The following is a 21,645-nucleotide window of genomic DNA, read 5'->3' as shown; positions in this document are numbered from 1 at the left end:
CGATCACATTTCTATCAAACGAGACCAATCAATACGCGCTGTACAATTAAGATCTGGAAAAATATAACATAAAATAAATTAAATAAAAAAAAAACACTAGTGATAAAATAATTTTTTTTTAATTTGCACTCAGAAGATTCTTTCAGGATCGTTTATGACGTGGAATATCTACATTTTTCATTTTTAACGTTATAAATACTTTTACTAAATAAAATGTCGTGAACAAGCGTGTATGTTTTAAGTTATACGCCTGACGGCTGTTTATACATTCCTGTCACAACGAGCCAAGAATTTTATACAAAGCATTCTGTCTCTCTATCTTTTCATTGATATCAGTCAAAGCTTTTGGATAGCACGGATCATGAGAATCAAACAAGGAGAAATCAAATTGCTTGTTCATTTCCGATGGTTTCGCCTTTTTATAACTTTTACATCTGTATATGACTCGTGGAAATTTAGACGATGCTTTCTTCTTTACTTCCGACCTGACGTTACTTTCATTTGCATTATTATTGTAGTTACATGTTTTTGTTTTCTTGGAGGTTGAATAAGGTGGAAATTGCGTGAAGTTAAATTTTTCCTGAAAAAACAAAACAAAATGATCGATACTTCTCTACATTAGAAACAAATTTAGTGGCGGTAGTGGTAATTTTTTAATGTTAAGTTTCCAAGTAGGGCAGAAGTTATTTATTTATTATACTTGTCGGTTTGCGATAGGTTTTTTCTTGTGTTACGTAAAGTATTTCACTAGATGCAGTATAAATTGTAAAATGTGGTACCACAGCAGTGTTTAAAAAAAACTGAAAACACGAAAAGATTATCTGTAGTAATTGGTAAACTTTCTATACGTGCAACAAGTTAATGAGTTCTAGCTATACTTTTTCATCTGTTCAACAACCTACACAGTGGAATACTGCTAAAGCGGACACCGTCTAAAGAAAACAGATTCATAAGACAGTCCGTGGTACTTTTTTTTTATTTACATTATCAAATACTTTTTTTTTATGTTTTATGTCCATGACAGCTTTTTAGCACCAACAAATATGAACTGTGCTGGTTACTTGAGATCATAACAAGCTCGTATGAAGAATGCTTTAAGTCCAAATAGCTAAATAGTCTCTTAATTTACAATTCTTGTACAGCACAGCTTGAAAAACCTGACAGAGGACATCTTTATAAAAGAAGGATTTTCTTGCATCGATGGTTTCCGCTTTTAAGAGATTCCACTGTAGTTGCATTTTTGTCGCAGATTTTGTTGTTGGAAGGTAGAAAGATGCTTTTTTGTGGCGCACATTTGTGGGAAGTGTGTGAGTCGGTGCATTACTAAATTTATAGTACTAATTTTCACGGGTATTTATTTTCGCAAGTCAAAAAAAAAGTTGTACTTCACGGGTATTAATTTTTGCGAATCGAAGAAATTTTGATTTTTCGCGAGTATTAATTTTCGCGGAAGTAGACTTTAAATAACAAAAATGTAATTTATTAACTTTGCATTCCGCGAGAAATCTTCCGAAATGGGAAATTGAAGCAATTAAAAGACATGTTCTAACAAAATTGCCACTTTCTTACTAATCATACGCCATGATGGGGACGTTCTTATCCGTCATCCATGAGAACGATTTCGTGGGAATCAGCAAATAAATGTACGCCGTGTGTGGCTTCGTCAAGCTCAAAAAATAAAAAGAAGGCGGAAGTTCGGTCAAGAGACACTCGAAACATGTTTGGGAAGAAAAACAAACGATGTGATAAAGTTGTAGTCAATTAGGTTTTGGGAATATATGCGCGGTTTTTTTTAAGGTTGTCTTGTTTATCATCTCTACCTGATAACTTTAGCTTTTTTCGCGGGTATTAATTTTCGCAAATTTCAATTAAAAAAGAAATTCGCGGGTATTAATTTTCGCGAATTTAACAATAATTTGAAATATTTCGTGGGCATTTAATTTTGCGAAAATGGTAAAAAAACGCGAAATTCGCAAAAAAATGTACCCGCGAAAATTAGTACTCCCAAGGTATAATTTTTGTGTTCAGCATGTTTCTTACCTTATTTATACTAATTTTGGCGCAGTGAAAAAAAATCTATTTCGCACATATTAATTTTAGCGCAAATTCAAATTTTCTAAAAACATAACACAGAAAAAGTAAACATTTTGCAAGTTAGCAATGGAAACTATCCATAACCTCAAATTTATGTTTCTTAAAATCGTGTTTTTTATATAAAAGCAGTGTTTAAGTTTTCATTTTGGAACAGATCTGTATGTTCAGCAGAAAAAAAAATGGAAGAATACAGTCTATTATCTCGTGGAGATGCGAATTACCAGGAATTAAATGTCACAGGGTTGCCACAAGTGAAGAACAAATTATTTCTCTGACAATGTAGCATTTTTAATTCTATGTAATTTGAAAACAAAAACGAGGAGAGGAAATTTGAGGAGTCTTAAGAAGAAAGTTGTTAAAAATCTACTTTTTTAAGTTTTGAGTATAAACTTACAAAACAAAGATTTGCAGACTCAAAGATTATTTGTGCGGGAAAATTACTTTTGACAAAAATCAAACACAGCAGCTACAAAACCTTTTCCTGTTTTGATGATGGTGAGGAACTTTCAGAGCTGGAGCAACTTGAAAGAGACACAGATTTTCGAGTTCGATATGCCAAGTCTAAAAATAAAAATGAAATCATTTTTTCGTATTCGCCACAAGAAATTTTCGCGGGAAGAAAATTTAGCGAGTTTCGCGAATTAGCCTAAAATTCGCGAAACTAGATCCTCTTAAAAGTTGCTAACAGTACAGTTGACCGACTGGTAATGTTGAAATTATAACCAACTAAGAAACTTACACCAGACCCTTTTTGGTTCCTTCAAAAAGACTGGGTCGCGAATCATGGTCGCGTTCAATATTTTTGTTTAGGGAAGAGGTAAGGTTGACGGTGGGAATCAAAGGAGAAAAAAATGTAACACTTCGAGAATGATCAAAAAGTGTTTTAATTCCTTAGGACTTTTTTTCGGTTTTAAGTTGCCTACGACCCCCGGAACTTTTTGCGGTTTCAGTTTGGCTACGACCCCCGGAAGTTTCTGTTTTTTAACGCTTTGAAAGACGAAAAAAATTGCTGTGAGTCATTTGCAAACAATGTTAAAATAAATAGATTGTTTATTTACCTGCGTTAAAAACAGTAATGCTATCTTTTAACACATGACCACATGTGCAAGATGTACTTTGTCGAGGATGCTAAATGTAGATAAACAACGTGCAAATTAAAATGATGTTTAGTATATATCAAAGGGGTTTTTTAACCTTGTATGTATTTATATTCTATAATCGCTCACGTGCCAACTTTCTTCCAGCTGTTGTCATTTTTCCAGGCATTGTTGTTTAACGACTTAATTATTTTTAGTTTGTTTTTATTTTGAAAAAATTCCGCATTTACTACCTATGCGAGATAATAGACATGCCTAAATAAAGTTAGCAATAAATCTCAATAAATAAAGGGAAAAATGAGGTTGCAGGTTTACCGCAGACTTTAGCATAAAGAAGGGTTTGAAAAGACAAGTTTTTTTACATCCCAGGCTTTTGTGATATCTTGCTTGCAACAGATTGTGGCTAGAACTCTCAGAACGCAGACTTGCTATGTTTGAAATAAATTATCTGCTCAAGCAATCTTTTTTACAGTACTTACAAGTTTATTACAAGCGACACAAAGTTGATCCATTTTCAAAAGCTTGTTATTTTTCTCAGATATTATTTTTTTCCCACTCATCAGAAAGACTAGCGCTTCTGCTTGTTTTCATGTCTAAACGAAATAAAAGGAACAAAAAATATTAATAAAAACAGAGGACAATCTAAAGAAAAAGTCACCACCTCTCTCGGAGTGTAATTCCTTGTTTATAAATGTTTTATCAAAACTCAACTCTTTTCACGCACGTTTTTTTTTTCTTCGCCTAAAAATAAAAAGCGAGCTACACTCGACAAGTAGATTTTTTCATGCCTCAAATAGAATTTGAGTATGTTTGAAGCTCTTTTGATTGGTTGATTTCGTTATATTGTTCTACGCCAGGCTTTCGAAAATTCACTAGTCTAGCATATTATTGTTTTAATAAAGTTTTACGTTATAATATATTTTTCTCTTGTTTCTATGTGAGTTGCCAAGCAAATGAGAACGTACACAAATATTCATTTATATTACTCAATAAATAATACATGTCGCAAGGCTCTGTTTACACTAAGATTATAAATTAATAGAAATCTGTTTTTATCAAGTTACTTTTTAAGCTGGGTTTCCCTCTGGCGTTAATTTAGCGTTAATTTTTAACATCTAATGGAAACGTCGATAGATAATTAGCGAACCAGTTTTAACTCGAATTAGCGCGCAGGCTAAAAATCAGTCTTTTGAAATTTAACGACAGTTTAGCGCGAACACACTTATGTATAAAAAAATTTCAGCATATTACGTGTGCAAAAACCATTTCTACAAGCATTTTTCTTCCAAACGGCGGACAAAAAATGTTTATCTTCAAAAGATAATACATTAATTCGTTCCGTTTTACAAAAAAATCACGAACCTAAAATCTTGACCGTTTTCCCCGTCGATATTTTAGACGTATTTCATCAACGAAAAGAATTAAAAAAGAATTAATCAGCGTTAAGCTGAAAGTCCACTTCCATCTTTTAGCACGTCGGTTCAAGGTGCACGGATCAAAGTGCGAGATATTACGCAATATGGAAGAGCTATTTTCAGAACGCTGTGAGCATTACAGTGTATATTTACGTAATTTCATAATTTTGTCCATGAATTTGCTTGAATGCCCGCAATTATGTATTTGTGCGCGCATTTTTGTTTTCAGTGGACATTGTGTCGCTTGGAGGCACGACCGCACAGCGCCAAATACATCGTCCTTTGCAATCGAAGTGGACTTTCACCTTTAATTTTACTAATAATGGAAGCCTCCTTGCGCTCTAAATACTTATTTAACGCCAGATGGAAACCAAACTTTAAAAAATGATCACAAAGATCACAAAGGGAATATCCTTTTGTAATTTTTGTAATCAGTTTTTTACATTTTACAACAATTTTTTTGCGTAAGCACGATATACTTTTTTATAATAACATCATCAGGGGTGGCGCCACAATTTTCAAAGTGGGGTGGGAAAGCTTAGGAATAGTGGAGATTTTGAGATTTTATTAAAAATCAATGAGTGAAGCAAGTTGTCAAAAGAGATGGGGAAAACCGAGCCAACTCGCCTCATATAATCAGGCTCTTACACATATTTGGGTATTTTAGAAAGAAAATTTAATATTAATAACTTTTTATCGAAGTAGCTACAAGCAAGTTTACACGTTTTAATCCTTTGCAAGACTTTTTTTTATTCCAAAGTTTATGTATGTTCCATCGTTTTAACTATTTTTCAAATTTGGAAATATAGTATATCCATAATGGGCGGTGGAACCCTATTTTATTAAAAAAAACAGCGTTTAGTTCAATCCCCTCCCTCACTTATTAATTTACTGAGATGAACAAAGTATTTCCCACATTTAAAAATTTCATATAATTCGCTTTTGGCTATAATCAAATTTAAACAGCACATCAGAATAAAGTAGAGAATCAAAAACGATGTTGCTTGCAGAAAGACGTATGTGCGTGAGATATAATTACCAAGAGAAAAACGTAAAACTGACAGATATTACGTGAGTCAAGTGTACAAAATATGTTAGCTATATGCATAGACTGTTAACAAACACGCCAGCTTACTCTGTTGCAGAAATAATAGAAACATCACAACTTCATAGTCAGGCACTGAAGCAGCAATGAAACAAAAAAGTGCACGTGTGAAGGTGTGGTATTACTCTTTATCGAATTAAAAAGTCATTTGGTACAAGTCGATGTTTAACATTACGCTTTTCACAATGCTTCAGACATGCTTACTTTCACGAGTTATGGTCAGCGAGGTTTTGTTATGATAGGAATATATTATTGTTTAAAACTTTCAACTTTTAAACACTTTCATATACTTTTTAATTTATGTAGAGTCGATAGGTTCTGTGTTTAGCAGTTGAAAGTGCTAAAAAACTCAGCTTTAAGTTTAGAAACACAAAAAAAGACGTGTGAAGGAAAAAATGGATTTGATTAAAAACCTTAAACTTTTTGCACAATTATTCTAACCCTCTACCGTTTGGAAGTTAAGATCCAAGTGGTTTAATAAAAGTGATCATAGCAGGAATTCCTTTAAAAAATACCAAATATATGTCAATGGGGCCTTTTTTCCAAACGCGCTTAAAAGTACTATTGTGTTAACACGGCTTCCTGCAATCACCCCATAAGCCCCCAAATAATCATAAAATTTCATACACTATAAAAAACAAAGGTTCAGAAAAAAAGCCTACTTCAAATCTTATCACAAAATACCCTGCGATTGAACTAAGATTTTCCCAAGCACATGAACATATAAAATAGATAAAACAAAGCAGAAAAATAAACAAAAACTTTACCAAACTCTTTTATTTTCAGAGAAATTGTGAAGGTGTTCATCAATGACGTTGCAAGTAAGATGAGTTTTTTTCACATATTCCAAGAGTCAGCATTAAGTTTTTTTAAAAAAATATGAATACAAGACCCTGTAATATTATAAATATTTTATGTACGACAAGATAGCAACTTATGTTTAAAAGTGCTGTCGTGGGAGAAATAAATAGCCAATCAAGATTTATAAAGCTTACTAATATTTGTTGCCATGGTATCTAAGTGAGTTTTATGCATAACTCCCACTCCAGAATAATCTCAATATGTTTAAATATGTAGTATTAAGCAAAAAAAGGATCCGTTTCGCAAGTATCTGTGGCAAATACAAAAAATTACAAAAGTTCTGTTTTTCCACCTCAATCACTTCCTTGCCACCATATTCGACATGGTTTTTCATTCTGCAGTGTAGATGTTTGGGAGTGCGCTGCGTGAAGGAAAGGCAAGATTACGTGCATTTTACAGCTCGTTATTAATTCCCAACATTTTACCGTCGTTGGTGATATACGAAAAACGATCCGACTAACAACATAATGGCGTGGGAACAGAAAAAGAAGAAAACTAATTATGTTGTACATTGAAATCGCTAAATATCTTAACCATAAGACCTTGTTGCAAGAGAGGTCTAGCAACATAGTTGTTAAGCCACCTCCATCACTCCCCCTCCCTAACACGTCTGCTCTAGGGAATAATCTACTTCCAGGGCCCACAAAGAACCCAAAATTTAAGAAAAATTATCATTCTGAAGTTCAATGATTAGATGTTTCAGACGGTTCGATCTAACCATATTCATATCTTTTTTTCTTATGGCTATGATCTAACCTTATAACCTATGAACAGTGAACTTTGGCAAGGTTAAATTGTGACAACATAACTTACAAATAGCCGGGGTAACTGTTTGTGGAGATGAACTTGTTGATGTCACGTTCAACTCTTGTGGCCCTTCGATCTGTACGCGGTGCGCACACTTAAAAAACAGCCAATCACATGTATACTAATACTCAAGGAAAAACCAAGGTGGGAAAGACTCCTGAGACTCGCTAAAACAAAAGTGCAAGTGTACAAACATAACACGATGTAGAGGGAGAAAACTGTACAATTTGGAACAACATAACTCATAGGAATAAGTTCTCACAAATACAGAATTTTTGATTTTCTTATCTTATCTTTTGGTTAAAACCTTACGACTAAAGTTTGTTTAGTATTGTTAAACGCATAACATCACGTTCCTAAGAATGAAATTTTAAACAGCAAAAATTTTTCACGGAAATAAGCTTTTCTTAACAGCTTTTTACCGATATCACACTAAATACAAATTTCTTTCTTTCAAATCGCTTTCTAAGAACACAATATTTTAGAGGTAGCAGGAGCTTTTTATTTTATCTGCAAAAGAATATCAACATTAACAATAAATTTATTGTTTTGAACATCTGCGTAGCTACTTAAGCTAGCTATTTAAACACCGGAAGAAAATGTGTAGATTATGAATCGTCAGCAAGCAAGAAATTCGCTTTTTAACGCCAACTTCATAGCGCCTCAATAGACTACACAAGTTAGACATCCGGTGATAACGGTCTAATAATACCCACCCAACCCTTCTACCCAAACTTTTTTACGCTTATATCAGCATTTTTAGTTAAGGAAGTCTCAAGAATATCTGGATACTGAAATTACAAAATCTAAGAGAGTTTCAGTACCAGGATCATTTTAAACATTCTTATAAGAATTTAGTTAGTTTACTATAAAGAGTTTGTGTCCAGGATACGTTGCAAATCAGCGCGTTCTTTTGACACAATCAAAAAAGCTACTTACTTAAATTACGTTCTTTGTCAACCTCGTTATGAATTCTGACTGCTTTACTGTTAAAATAGCTATATATATATATAAACCGAACAATGTGTAATGAAATTTTTTACTTTCTAATTAACTTGGGACAGTTCGTGACATTAGGACATGTGAGATGACAAATTATTTATTATAAAAATTTTCAAACTCGTCTCTAGGGCTCCAAAATAGGGCCGTTCTGTAGGTTTAAATAACACGACATTAAATTTACTTAAAAGCCTGAACATTTAGTTTGTGATATTAAACATACGATGTAGAAAAAGAGCAATTAATAATCACCAAGGCTTTTTTTAGCATAGCATAGGCGTAAAAAAGCCTTGGGTACGAGGTTGAATTAGACAAAATTATGATATCACGGTACCCTAACATTACTAACCTCAGTGGCTTTTTTCAAATCATCATACGTCGACTACATATTTACTGGTACCAATATTTTATGACTTGTAAGATTTTTGTGGCATACTCTTAGATAAGATATGCATAAAATGTAACGTGTATAACTGTGCGACGTTTGTCATGTAACGTACAGGCAAGGATTTACCCTAAATTTACCCTGCAAAATTACATATAGAAAATAGTTATCTAAAACTGAGTTTTTGTGGAACTAATGTTTTTCTCTGTTAAAGTATAACAAACACATCCTGGCGTATTAAGCTGTATTTAAGTAATTTTAAGAAAAGCATGAGGAGGATTTTATGTATAATCCATGCAGCGTTGACTTGTCCATTCCGCCACGCATATAGGCTTTTGCATTACACCCTGCAGTTGTAGTGAGTCAATAGGTTGTTATTTTATATAAGAGAAGAATGTGAGATATAAAATCCTTCGTATATTCTTTTTTTTACCTTCAACTTACATTACATTGTCAAAACACTTTTGTCCAATATTTGGATGAAAAATGCTCTGTTGCAAGCAAAATTTGTGCTGGACAAAAAATTATGCTAAACATTGTGGGACATCAAGACTTGGTCCTATGAATATGGTAGAGATTGGTGGTGCTAAATTATTTAACGAAAATCGCTTCTACAATAATTATTCTAGTCTTATTTTAACACTATTTTATTTCGATTTTTATGTATGCTGAACAGACTTTTATCTTTTATCTTATGTTTGTCAAGAACTTAATTTTTCCCCAGTGTATCTGGAGTTAATTTCCACAATTCACTGTCTTTTTCCATATCTTATTCGTAATGTTTTTTCAGTATTCTTACTTATTTTACCCTTTAATTTACCATTTTTAGTCTTTTCTACCTTTATGCTGTTTATGTTTTATTTTTAAGCTTATAACAGGACAAACACTGATAACAGTTTCTTTATATAAAATATTTTGTAAATATGTATTTAGAAACTGACGTTTTTTATCCTGTATAAATGACAAAGTGTTCACGTTAACTACTTGGTACAAAATTGATGCTAAAAGAATCTAAACTCACTTCCTCATCTTAAAAACTTATTTAGATCTGGCTAGGATTTTCTATCCTCATAGGTTTGACAAATTAAAAAAGATTTTCCACGCGAAAATATTTTACTTCGTTATATTTTTTTTAAATCTCTGGAGTCCACCCTCGTTCCCAAGACAAAAAACCCTGGGGACGAGAGTGGCTCTGAGTTTATTTTAGGAAATATTTTTTCTGGCAAAGTTTTTAATTTGTTCTAGTTCTTCTGCTCGTTTTTTATGTCTTGGTCAATGTAGTACTAACTATGTTATTAAGTTTCTTAAAAAAATGTAATTGCGTAAGTCAACAAAAACCTAAAAAGCCCTGGGTACAAGGTAGCCTGCGGAACATTTAATAAAAATTTATTATGAAGCAAAATTAAACTAAAAATAATCCTAACATTCTCTAGGAAGCATTGTTCAACAACCTAAGGTCGCACTATAGATGTAGGCCAAATCGAATGCAACTTAATGAAAAGGGTCAGGCGTCGAGTTCAGGCTACGCGCACAACACAAACCCAAGACAGCCATTCCGTTAAATATGCCAAATATGACATGTCGCGAATCATAATGGCGGATAAAATTGTAAATAAAGTGTCAAGTTATAATATATACTAGTCGATAAAGCCCGTGGAAAAATCCACTGAGCCAGGATAAAAATTGTGTAGAGATTGAAGCGCTGATCAAGAAAATGTATATGATCATGTGCTTTTAATATGAGCGGTTAATGAGATATAAGGACGGGTTTAAAAATTTTGCTGACGTAATGGCCCCATCAAGACCTAAATATTTTTTTTATAAATTTGTAGCTATACCCGTTGAATTCATCGTATAGATCTTGAAAAACTAATCAAGAAAATGTATAGGAACATGAACTTTTGACAAACGGTTGTAGCTAGAGATATTGGGGTTTGTAGGTTTTGTGATGTTGTTCTGCCCAGATTGCGAAAACGGCCTGTTTACAACCAGGACAGCTGGATTATGTACACATGATCCGATTATGTTTTTTTTGCACTGGTTATGTAGTGGTGACCGGATTATGAACGCTGATATAATGGCTGGTCAGGCAGGCTGTGATTGGCATTTTCTTCGAACTTTTGTGAATTAAACATTCTCTGGAAGATAGAACACCCCTAAAAACTAGAGATGGCGGAAGTAAAAAGTCTCGACGTAATTCTTAGTTTAAAACTAATCTTGTAGTAAATACATTTCAGCATAATATACTTTGAAGTAACTAAATTTCATGGAACCTAAATTATTCTTTTTGCGGGAATTAAGTTTGGTGAAAAGTTATTAAACTTGCGAATCCCAAAATTTAGTATTTGCCGTGAAATTTTGTTTCATTTGAGAGCAACAACAACTTTGCCACCAGGGCTATTTGCTTGTCAGAAGTGATGACGAATAATATAAAAGCGGTCGGCCCCGATTATATTTGTTCTATAAGTCTGGAATAATTTTTGACTGTCATACATAAGCCGGCCTTCCCCGATTATGTGCGTTCTATAATAAGTGAGAAATAATAGAAAAATGCCATCCATAAGCCGGTCGGCCCCGATTACGTTCGTTCTATAAGTCTCGAATAATATTTGACTGGGTCATACATAAGTCGGCCTGCCCCGATTATGTTCGTTATATAATAAATGAGAAATAATATTACACTGTCGTATATAAACTGGCCTGCCCTGATTATATGTCCCTTTTATAAGTGCCAAATAATATTTTTTGAGTAATAAGCCGGCCTGTCCTGATTATGTTGCCCTGATTATGTATTTTCTGCCCTGTTCTTAACCGGTGCAAGCTGCCGTACTTAATCAGGCCAATGTTCATTATCCGGGCAGAACAATGACGTCATCAACCCGTATATTCCGAAACGGACTCGGGGACCCAAGTTTGGCAAACTTACCCAAATTGGTCCCAGGTGGTCCCTATTTACCCATGCGGTGAAAAATCATTGACGTCACTACCTCATTTCCAAGTTATTTGGCCTCAAAGTTATAGGTGCACTGTAATGGCTTCATTAATTTAATATAGGATATTGACGTTAAAGTAGTGTTATTGACGTCGCGCTGTAACGTCATAAAATTTAACAAATAAGACATAACCTTTTCGGCTAGATCAAAGGAAAATGAACACATCCACTTTGCCTGTCACAGACAGACAGACAGACACACTTAGCATATTATTATATAGATTTTTGTTTGATGTACTAAACTGCTGTATAATGTTAGATTCCCATAAAGTAGATAGCTATATGTTTACGTCTTTTTATAGGCTGTTTAGCTGAAATGCTCCTTTAAACTTTCAAAACGGCGAAATGCTGATAGGTGCACTATAGACTTGAAAGCTATCTTTATAATTTATGACAACCCATTTTGAAGTAATTAGGTAACTCACTCAAAATTTGGGTGCTCATCATTCTCACTGGATCCAAGATTTTTCTGCTGGGCACGTTTTTACATTTGGTTACTTACAAAACAAAATTAATGCGTTTGGCTTAATTTAGTCTCCAGAGTTTAATTCATACTTGCAAAGAAAAAGGAATAATGTTTGAATGTAGCAACAAAACATTAAGCTAGGAGAAAAAAGCATTTAGATAGCAGATGTAAATAGCACAGGGTTTCCTCGTCAGTGAGAAATTAGCGATATAAATTCAAAGTTATAAAAAGCCATTACAGCAACGTATACATTTTTATGTAAACTAAAGAGAATTTGTTGCAACAAAAAATAAAATTAATGTAAAATAAAATGTTATTTCTTACGACGCGAATACGAAGTAAAAGTTTTTACAATGTGTAAGGTAGCAGACAAATGTGAACTATTGATAAAAATTATGCTACAACCAATTCCCGTTTTTATCTTATACTTGCACACGTACTCACAAATCATTCACTTATTGTAATCGCATGCGGAAGTGGCTATACTCGAGGGTATGGAGTAGTATACTTGCCGATTACTTGTACTTGTCTTGCACTGTACTCTGCATTTAATGTACCTGTACTCGTATACTCATGTATAGTTACTCGCGATCGGCACTGTAAAGGTTCTTTGATGACTTCATCAATTTGATCATTTTGAAATGGGTTGTGGACCCAGGTTTGGGCAACTTACCCAATTTGGTCCCAGGTTGTCTCTTGTTACTCACCCTGATTCCAAGTTATTTAGCCTCAAAGTTTAAAGTGCATTGTATTGACTTCATTATTTTTACTTCATTGTGTTGGACTTATATTATAGAGCTGAAAGATTGGTTAATTAAATTATGATGTCATATTTAAGCAATAGCAAATTTTAACATTTTCTGTCATCAGTAATTTTAGACCTGCTAAGGGATACACATTCAAACTTTATCAATGCATAGATACAGGTGGATTGATAAACATAAGTTTTTTTTCTCAAAATGAGACTCACAGACCTACAAAATTTTTGCTGACAACCCCATAACTTGGGATATGCATGTCGGCTATCAGTAATTGGTAGATTTTTTCACAAACGTACAAAATTGTGTAAATAAAAGACATTGATATTTACATATATGTACTGATTTTTTTTTTAATTTATCTGTTTCGTTATTAAAGTTTTTTTCCTGTGTAGCTATTTATTTAACAAACTTATTCAAAAGCACTTTACTTATACTATTAAATTGTATAGGTGAAGTAAGGGTTTGTACATTAACATAGGCAATTTATCCCATGGCTACCATATTTTCCTAATTGAGAGGCCTGTTTCACTTCCAATTAAATCTTGTCTCATATGTGTTGTATAGTTGTTAAAAGATATATATAATTTAAATAATTTCTAGTTAAAATTTTAAAAACTCACCTTAGATTTTTTTTTTAGCAAATTCATAACAATGCAAGGCTTTTGGAATCTCATAGGGAAATCTGGACAAGGTCCTGGAAAAGATTTTCAATATGATGTAGGAGAGAAGCTTTCCTCAAATTTTGATTCAAAATCAATCTGGAGTCTTCACCATGGAAAGAAGCGGGTATTGATTTTATTAACTTAGAAGATTACTAGAAGTTTAATCATGAAATTTTTACACTAAATTCATATATATTTTATATTTTATATTTTCATATATATATTTTTGCTTTAGACAAATGGGGATATTGTTACAGTATTTGCATGTGATGGAAAAACTAGCTCACCCGATGAGGTATATGGGTAAAGACATTTTGGCATTGTTTTATGCAATTTGAAGTGTGTTGATATATTTTTTTAATAATTGTTTATATTTTAGCTTCACCTTGCTAAGACTTCTCATAAGAGGTTAAAAACACTGCGACATCCAAACATTATTAAATACATTGATGGTTTTGAAGTGAGTTACTCCTTTCTTTTTGTATTCAAGTTTAAAATAGCAATTAGAAATGTATATATATAATATAATTTTTTCCAAACAAAAATAATAGCATGTGTAAAAATCCACATCTGCTAAAGTTACCAACAGTTACCCTCTGGGGCTCACAAATGGAAAGTCAATGATTATAATTTAGATAATTATTTTATCCAATGTTCATTTGGAGGAATATGCAAATTTTGACTGTAACTGTATAAGCCAGTATGCTTCTTATTTTCTACATTTTGTGTTTTTATAAACATTTCCAATATCTTTGTGTGATTTCCAATTATATAAGGCAGCATAATTAAAACACAAAAATCTTGATTTCTTGATTTGTGGAAATTTATATACACTAGTCGTTAGCTTGTGGAAAAATCAACGGGTTCGCCCGTCCTTTTTATACCGCATTGCGTGCGTCTCGCTACCTGCGCTGCTAAGCTACCATTTTGCGTGACAGACAGACGGACGGACGGACAGACGTATGCAGGTATTATAATATAGATGCAAAACGTTTGTTAAAACTGAGGTAAAACTGAGGTGGTTGACAACAAACAGATATAAATAGTTATATTTTTTAAACTTTGATTGTATAACAATATTACATCATATTATATACACATATACATATAAATACTCTATAATGTTTTACAGTCAGAAAACTTGGTATATGTTGTTACTGAACCAGTTATTCCATTATCAACATTTCTGGATGAAGAAGACGGTCGAAATGCTAACCTTATCACTTGGGGTCTACATCAAGTCACTGTGAGTGTTACCATAATTTTTTGTATTTTTTTAAATGAAAATAAACTTGAAATTATAAAAAAAAACGTTAAAACTTAATACCATTGTGTAACTTATTTTGTTTAGAGTGGATTGAGTTTTTTGATAAACAACGGGAACCTTATTCATGACAATCTGAATATTTTTTCCATTTTTGTTGGTTTGGATGGCGAATGGAAACTGGGTGGTGTGGAATATGTTCACCCTGTAAATAGTGATGGTGTTGCAAAACTGCCGTATTTGACACGTTATGACACACCAAATAAAAGAGATGGCAGAAAAAACGAAATATGGTAAGTTGGATTCTCAATGCTGTAGCCTATTTTTTTGATGTTTTTTTACATAATATCTTCAAATAGTGGAGTGAGAATAGCGAGAAGGAATATTGACATTGTTTCCATTAAAATAAATTTCACTAGTTTTTTTTCCCTTAAGCAGGAAATTGATAAACAGAACTTAATACCGGTTGCAACACATTAACATATAGGATGAATTTCCAACAAAAAACTCAAAATTTACCTTCCGCTCTCTCTGATTAGACTTTTTCATGGAGCATGAAAGATTCTGTTTCCCGTTTCTAAAGAACATGTGGCTTGTGTTATGTTCATCACTATTTAGGCATTTCAAGCACATTTTAAACGTAATTAAAGTAATAATCATTTATATTTCTTTAGGTCAACTGACGCTTGGGGGCTTGGTTGTTTAATATGGGAGATTTATAATGGTGCATTGCAGAATGCATCTGATTTAAAGAATATAAACAAAGTATGTTATTATAAATAAAGATATATTTATTTATCAAAATTTAAGAACATAAAAAACTGCACCTGACTGGTAGTATCACACTTATGTAGTCATTTGATATACTCTGGCTGACATATGATGCATGTTATTATAATTTCATTATTTTACTTCAAGATTCCAAAACCACTAGTTGTACATTATTGTGACTTGGTGAGTGCAAACCCAAAAAATCGAACGAACCCGAAAGTATTTCTAGAAAAATGTACAAAGCCTGGACAGTTCTTAAAGAACGAATTTATAAATGCTAATTTATTTCTGCAAGAAATCCAGGTAACATCTGTTTCCTTGTCTTATTGATACTGTTAATGTATTTTGCAGAATTGTTTTTGTGCAAAACTATTTTTAGATCAAAGATCAAGCTGAACAAAAAGAATTTTTCTTGTCACTTGATAAAAGTTTGGATAACTTTCCCAAACAGTTTTGTATCCACAAAGTGTTGCCACAACTGTTAAATGCGTTTGAGTTCGGCTCAGCAGGATCTGCTGTTCTTTCACCACTGTTTAAGGTTAGTTGTGTAAAAAAAATTGTATACTGTTTTCTGCTTTTGTGATCGCAAAGTGTTTTTTTTAAAGAAAAATTTTGCCTGCAGGATTTCAGTGCGACCTGATGTTCAACATCTTGATTTGTAATATTCTCTTAATCAAAAGTACAATTGGTTTCTGTTTTAATGATGCATTATGTTTGGCTATTCAATCAAAACACACATTTTTTATTACTTGATTGATCATTAGGTTGGCCTTCTTCTTGATGATGCTGCATATCAATCAAAAATATTACCTTGTATAATAAAACTATTCTCATCAAATGATCGTGCAACTCGGATACAACTTTTACAACAGGTAACTTCACAAAAGAATCTGTTATTCTTAGTTATTTTTATTTTTAATATGGATTTCTTTGTTGTGACGAGTAAAGGTTTATTCCATTCCTTTTAATATCCATTTAGATGGAAAAATTTGTAAAACACCTTCAGCCAGCAGTTGTTGATAATCAAATATTTGGTTGCGTAGCAACAGGTTTTGGTGACACATTACCTGCAATGAGAGAACAGACAGTGAAGGTAGGTGTATACTGTTTTGTCGTTTTATAATAGAAAAAGAATTTCTCTTTTACATCACTTGGTATGGGTACAGTGTGTTGTTGATTTTTTTTAAACATAAGGATAACGAATGTTCTGTTGAAACATTGAGAAAATTGAAAAATCAAATTTATAAGTTGAGTCTCATAAAAAAGAAAAACGTGTATGTATAATATGTTGTTCAATCTTTTCATAACTTAAATTCATTTATTTAGGCTATGTTGTTGTTGGCTCCTAAACTTTCAGAGAAAACCATCAATAATCAACTGTTGAGATATTTTGCAAAATTACAGATGGATGAACAAGTAAGATTTTTTTGTATTACGCATGTTCCGCTATCGGATCAAAAATATGAGTAAGCAAATTTTTCTGAGACGGAAAATTCGAAAAAAATCCACATAATTTTATGTTAATTAATTTTCATAAATTTAATTGTTTTTTACAAGATTTATAAAAGACTAAGGAATATGATAGCATATTAAAGTTTTACCAGTTTGCCAAAGAAGTAAGAAAATAAAACAAAACAAAAACAACTGGTTATTAGAATAATGGTAAGGCAATATCTGCCGTATGTCTCCTTTAGTGTGAAAAAGCACTAAAGGAGACATTAAATTACAAAATATTGTCGGAGTGGAAAACATTTGTAATTTTTTTTGGCGGCATTAATTAATTATCGCAATTCATCCTCCTCGAAAATGTTTCTCAAAAGGCCTCAAAAATTTTAAAAATTTTAAGGTAACATCATACCACAGAAAATACAATCTTACTAACTTTTTTTTTTTTTGCCAATGCGGCAGTTTTACTATTTATTGTGAGTACTGTCTTTCTATCATAGCCTGGAATTAGAACCAACACAACAATATGCTTAGGAAAGGTTGCACCATATCTGTCGAAAGCAGTAAGTTATTTATGTCAACTTAGCCCCGTACTCTTTACTTCATCACGGCAGTGTATGCAACTTAAGTAAAATTAGAATTATTCTACTTTGTGATAAATAGTCCGTCATACCTAGACACGTCAGAAAGTGTTAGCTCCCGCCTTCACACGAGCTATTCGAGATCCCTTCCCGCCAGCTAGGTCAGCAGGAATCATGGCTATTGCGGCGACGCAAGAATATTACAGCATGCCTGAGGTTGCTACGAAAATTTTACCAGCATTGTGTTGTCTTACGGTTGATCCGGAAAAGACCGTGCGAGGAAATGTAGGTTTATAACTTCTTACACCTTAATGTTGTGCTTTAAAATTATGCTGTAAAGTTAGCTATATTAACTATATTTTTTCTGGAAATACATTTTATAGTTATAAATAATGTTTTAGGCTTTCCGTGTCATAAAAAATTTTGTTGCCAACTTGGAAAAGTATTCGAGTAATCCAGAAAGCGCTCTCAACAATAAAGGTAGTACTATGTGTCTCAACATTTTTTAAAAGGTTTATCATTGTTCGATTACCCTACCACATAAAGTACTGTTTTTGATGAGACAGATTTCCACGTCTCCACAACACTCGTCAATTTTAATTGCACTGCCTGTTGCATGTTTTTATTTTTAAAATATATAAAAAAGCTACATGGGTGCAACAAAAATTTGTTTTTGTTCTTCACTCATGGCATCACTTTAAAATCTCAAATGTTTTCATTTCTTTTGGACAAATATGAAATTTTTCTTCAATTTTTAATGAAAATACACCCCTCTTAAAAAAGTTGGAAAGTTCTCTCTTATACATTTATAGCCTATATAGTGGTGAACAAACAAACTCGCTATATCAATGTTAAAAAATCCTATTAGTTATTTTATAAATCTAAGTATGAATGAATATTTATGTTAGAAGTTGCAGAAAAAGAAGCAAAGGATGGCACCTGGACAGGCTGGGCGGTATCTTCGCTCACTTCAAGATTCTATCAATCACAACAGAACAGAGAAGGTTCGCAGACTCAAAAGAAAGGTTGACTTTTGTTTACTAACTACAGGCTATGTGTCAAAACTATCTTTGGTCTGAGTTTTAAAGAATGGAAAAGTATAAAAATAATGTTAAAGTTGCCTTATTCGTACTGTGGATAAATGTCATGCGGTAATATTAATTGTAAGATTTGTTTTTGCGATAAAACATTTTCTCTACAAACTCCGTTAAAACCTGACTTGTTCAACGGAAAGTCGAGCAAATTTTAATTGTCAAATGTTTTTAAGAAACTTCAGAGGAGAAGCCAAAACAGCAACATTTATCTCCACCGGTGTCAACCAACCAAAATGAATCCGATGCATCCGATATGTCTGATTACGGAGATGCTTTAGGAGATGAAGACTGGCAGGATCCGCAGGTAAAACATGCGCGTCTTTTTGGTCATATTTTGATAATGTTGTCAACCGTGTTTCTCTTAGGTTCACAGTTTCTTTTATGGATACGTACATGAATTGTCTCGGTTGCAAAGCAAGCGTTGGTAATCTATGCTGCTTTTGTTATACGAGCTCTTGCAAATAATTTCAGAGTTACCACACCTCCTCAAAACTTCTTAATTCTCCTCAGTTTTGAAAAGTCTTCTTATAACTCCTCAAATCTCCTCTAAAAGCAGTTTATAACAACTTTCTCAATTCTCCTCAGTTTTACAATATTATGTGGTAAAAGACATAGAAATACTACACAATTATAGCAATAATTTGTTTTTCACTTCTAGCATCACCTTTAAAATGTCCCCAAATTTCCTTAATTTTTTTATGTACCCTTCATCTTCTCGAAAACCTCATCAAAAGTCCTTACATCTACTCAAATTTGACTCTATAAAAAGAGTGGCAACAATGTATATGTAGCATATTTTCTTATCTTGCGTTCCTTCCGCAATTGTTATTCACAGATTAACTCTTTATTCCATAGCATAAAATTTATATTTTCTATTTCAAGGATGATTTTACGTCAATCAAAAACAGCATGATTTCAGCTCGCGAAGATTTGCCTGGCTTTTCTAACAGGGTAAATGTTCAATAAATGATTATTTTTAAGTCTTAGTGAAAAAATCATACATGTCCTGTAATGTTTTGTCGTATGTCATTTAGAACGAAAAAAATAACGATAAAAATGACAGTGATAGCGACTATGGTGATTGGGGAGGAGCAGATAATTGGGAAGGTGATGATTCATGGACAGCTGTTGAAAACAAAGCCAGTAAAAAGGTAAGTCGCAGGATTGAATTTTACTATTGCTAAGATTACGAATTCTGTTTTTTTTATACTTTACTTGTACTCCTGGTGTTATTTCTTTCTAGGCTGGTGCTAAAAAAACATCCGTGAAGAAGAACGATGAAGATAAATCGGTAGCTGAATTGCTTGGGATGGATACCAGTGGAGGAGAATTTTTGAATGAAAACACTCCTGCCAGCGGCTGGGACGATGGATGGAACAGCACAACGGTAAGTCGTATGTCGTTACATGTTCATCTCAGAGGAGCTTCTCTTATGTAATCCCAACCATATCATTTAGACTTCCGCCTTCTCAACTAAACCCTTCACTTCGTCGAAAACCGCCAAAAAGGGCAACGAAGGAGCTTCCCTGAGAACAACTGACATGGATGGGTGGGGAGACAATAACGACTTGGCGGATAGCAAAACTGCAAGCGGATGGGATGAATCTACGAGTGGATGGGACGACAATACGTCAAGTGGTTGGGAGGAAGCTAACAATTCAGCGGGTTGGGAAGATGACTTTAATAGTGACTATGTTAAATCTGAAGAAGAATTAAAAAAGGAAAGAAAGAAAGAAGAGTTGCAAAGAAAAAGAGAAGAACGGAAAATGCAAAGAGAGCTAGCAAACAAAGAGAAAAAAGGTAAACCCAGTGGAGGAGGGGCTTTAAAACTTGGAGCTGTTAAAAAGACGACCAGATAATGTTTCATCTAATGCATGTCTAACATTTGATGTCGTATTCACGGAATTTTATTGGTATTTTGTAGACACTTTCTTAATGATTTGGAGTGTTAACAGGAAAAAAGGATTCTTTGGATAGAATATTTTATTAGATATTTATTTTTTATCGAAATATAATTTTGGAAATTTGGAAAAATAAATTCAGAAAAAATCAAACTATGACATTCTAAACAGATTTCCCGTATGTTTAGGTGAAACAAGTTTTGATTGTGCATTTTATATATTTATCAGGAAATGTGAAATAAATAAATTTATTGTACGTAATGCTTGTATTCTTAACGGTGTTTGAAGTAACGCTGTATGTTGAATGCAGCCTGTTGGTGCAAGGGACGAGGTATTGCTCCAAATTAAAAGGGTTGAAAATGTAAAGGCGAAATCTTAAAAATCCCGGTTATACAAGGACGACTGTGGTCGCTGTTGTTGGTTTCAATCCTTGCTTGTCATATGGGAGACAGATCGGTCAACAGCAATCGTTTAGAGTAAATAAATGAGCCAAAACCTTAAAAAGAATATTTACTGTCTATTTTACAGACCAGAGTAACGAAAATTGAATTCATAGACTTTTTTTTAAGTGTGAAAAATAAAAAATAATCATAATTTTACTGAATCAGCATATTTCGGAGAAAGCACCTACGTTTCAACATATCTGCTTAAAGCCATACCAGGCTCCTTGGTCCTGGGAACAAGGAGCCAGATCATTTTAAAAATATTAACACAAAATTGCTGACATCAGATATTTTAGCCTTTTTCGGCGATATTTTAGTAATGCTACGGTTAAAAATAACATACCATTTGTGGCATCCTTCCCTTTGGCTTCATCCAGAAAACTAGTTTTTTGATAGCATCTCCAATTTCTAATTCCGCACATTTTCGACTGCATACATCCAGCAACACATTGGAAAAAGTTAAAATTTACCATTCTAACAATAGGATTATTAAGGTTTATT

The 21,645-nt window shown here is 33.1% G+C and overlaps 2 protein-coding genes across 8 annotated transcripts; one reads left to right on the top strand and one right to left on the bottom strand.

Annotated features, from left to right (window-relative positions):
- Positions 1 to 103: 103 nt before the first annotated feature.
- On the bottom strand, positions 104 to 8,356 carry LOC130656811 (uncharacterized). Of its 6 annotated transcripts, none has more exons than XM_057459746.1 (5): positions 8,319 to 8,356; positions 3,671 to 3,784; positions 3,153 to 3,222; positions 2,570 to 2,655; positions 104 to 580 (listed from the first exon to the last, which is right to left on the bottom strand). In XM_057459746.1, the coding sequence occupies exons 2-5, from the start codon at positions 3,749 to 3,751 to the stop codon at positions 275 to 277; spliced, it is 543 nt and encodes a 180-aa protein (XP_057315729.1). In that variant the 5' UTR covers positions 3,752 to 3,784; positions 8,319 to 8,356; the 3' UTR covers positions 104 to 274. The 6 variants fall into 6 exon arrangements, with proteins under 6 accessions (XP_057315729.1, XP_057315725.1, XP_057315730.1 ...); XM_057459742.1 differs by lacking the exon at positions 8,319 to 8,356 and adding an exon at positions 6,479 to 6,625; XM_057459747.1 differs by lacking the exon at positions 8,319 to 8,356 and adding an exon at positions 4,554 to 4,648.
- Positions 8,357 to 13,620: 5,264 nt separating this feature from the next.
- Positions 13,621 to 20,873, top strand: LOC130656185 (N-terminal kinase-like protein). Of its 2 annotated transcripts, none has more exons than XM_057459012.1 (20): positions 13,621 to 13,768; positions 13,880 to 13,939; positions 14,024 to 14,104; positions 14,777 to 14,890; positions 14,996 to 15,201; positions 15,583 to 15,673; positions 15,827 to 15,982; positions 16,059 to 16,217; positions 16,444 to 16,551; positions 16,659 to 16,772; positions 17,006 to 17,095; positions 17,626 to 17,688; positions 17,803 to 17,991; positions 18,108 to 18,186; positions 18,615 to 18,731; positions 18,983 to 19,104; positions 19,683 to 19,751; positions 19,835 to 19,951; positions 20,044 to 20,187; positions 20,258 to 20,873. In XM_057459012.1, exons 1-20 carry the CDS (start codon positions 13,634 to 13,636, stop codon positions 20,657 to 20,659), a joined length of 2,616 nt encoding a protein of 871 aa, XP_057314995.1. In that variant the 5' UTR covers positions 13,621 to 13,633; the 3' UTR covers positions 20,660 to 20,873. The 2 variants fall into 2 exon arrangements, with proteins under 2 accessions (XP_057314995.1, XP_057314994.1); XM_057459011.1 differs by having other exon boundaries at positions 18,974 to 19,104.
- The last annotated feature ends 772 nt before the right edge of the window (positions 20,874 to 21,645 follow it).

Source organism: Hydractinia symbiolongicarpus, chromosome 9, assembly GCF_029227915.1.
Source record: "Hydractinia symbiolongicarpus strain clone_291-10 chromosome 9, HSymV2.1, whole genome shotgun sequence".
Lineage (NCBI taxonomy): Eukaryota > Metazoa > Cnidaria > Hydrozoa > Anthoathecata > Hydractiniidae > Hydractinia > Hydractinia symbiolongicarpus.
The sequence above is the reverse complement of the archived record's forward strand: the minus strand, read 5'-3'. Positions and strand labels throughout refer to the sequence as shown.

What these genes read in the sequence shown, in the direction of transcription:
- LOC130656811 (XM_057459746.1), bottom strand. Translation starts at nt 3,751, where the DNA reads ATGAGTGGGAAAAAAATAATATCTGAGAAAAATAACAAGCTTTTGAAA. An exon ending in GTGTCGCTTGTAATAAACTT is followed by an intron (nt 3,223 to 3,670) that starts GTAAGTACTGTA and finishes ATCTACATTTAG; the next exon opens with CATCCTCGACAAAGTACATC. An exon ending in CATTACTGTTTTTAACGCAG is followed by an intron (nt 2,656 to 3,152) that starts GTAAATAAACAA and finishes TTTTATTTTTAG; the next exon opens with ACTTGGCATATCGAACTCGA.
- LOC130656185 (XM_057459011.1), top strand. Translation starts at nt 13,634, where the DNA reads ATGCAAGGCTTTTGGAATCTCATAGGGAAATCTGGACAAGGTCCTGGA. An exon ending in AATTACAGATGGATGAACAA is followed by an intron (nt 17,096 to 17,625) that starts GTAAGATTTTTT and finishes TTTCTATCATAG; the next exon opens with CCTGGAATTAGAACCAACAC. An exon ending in CACCATATCTGTCGAAAGCA is followed by an intron (nt 17,689 to 17,802) that starts GTAAGTTATTTA and finishes CGTCATACCTAG; the next exon opens with ACACGTCAGAAAGTGTTAGC.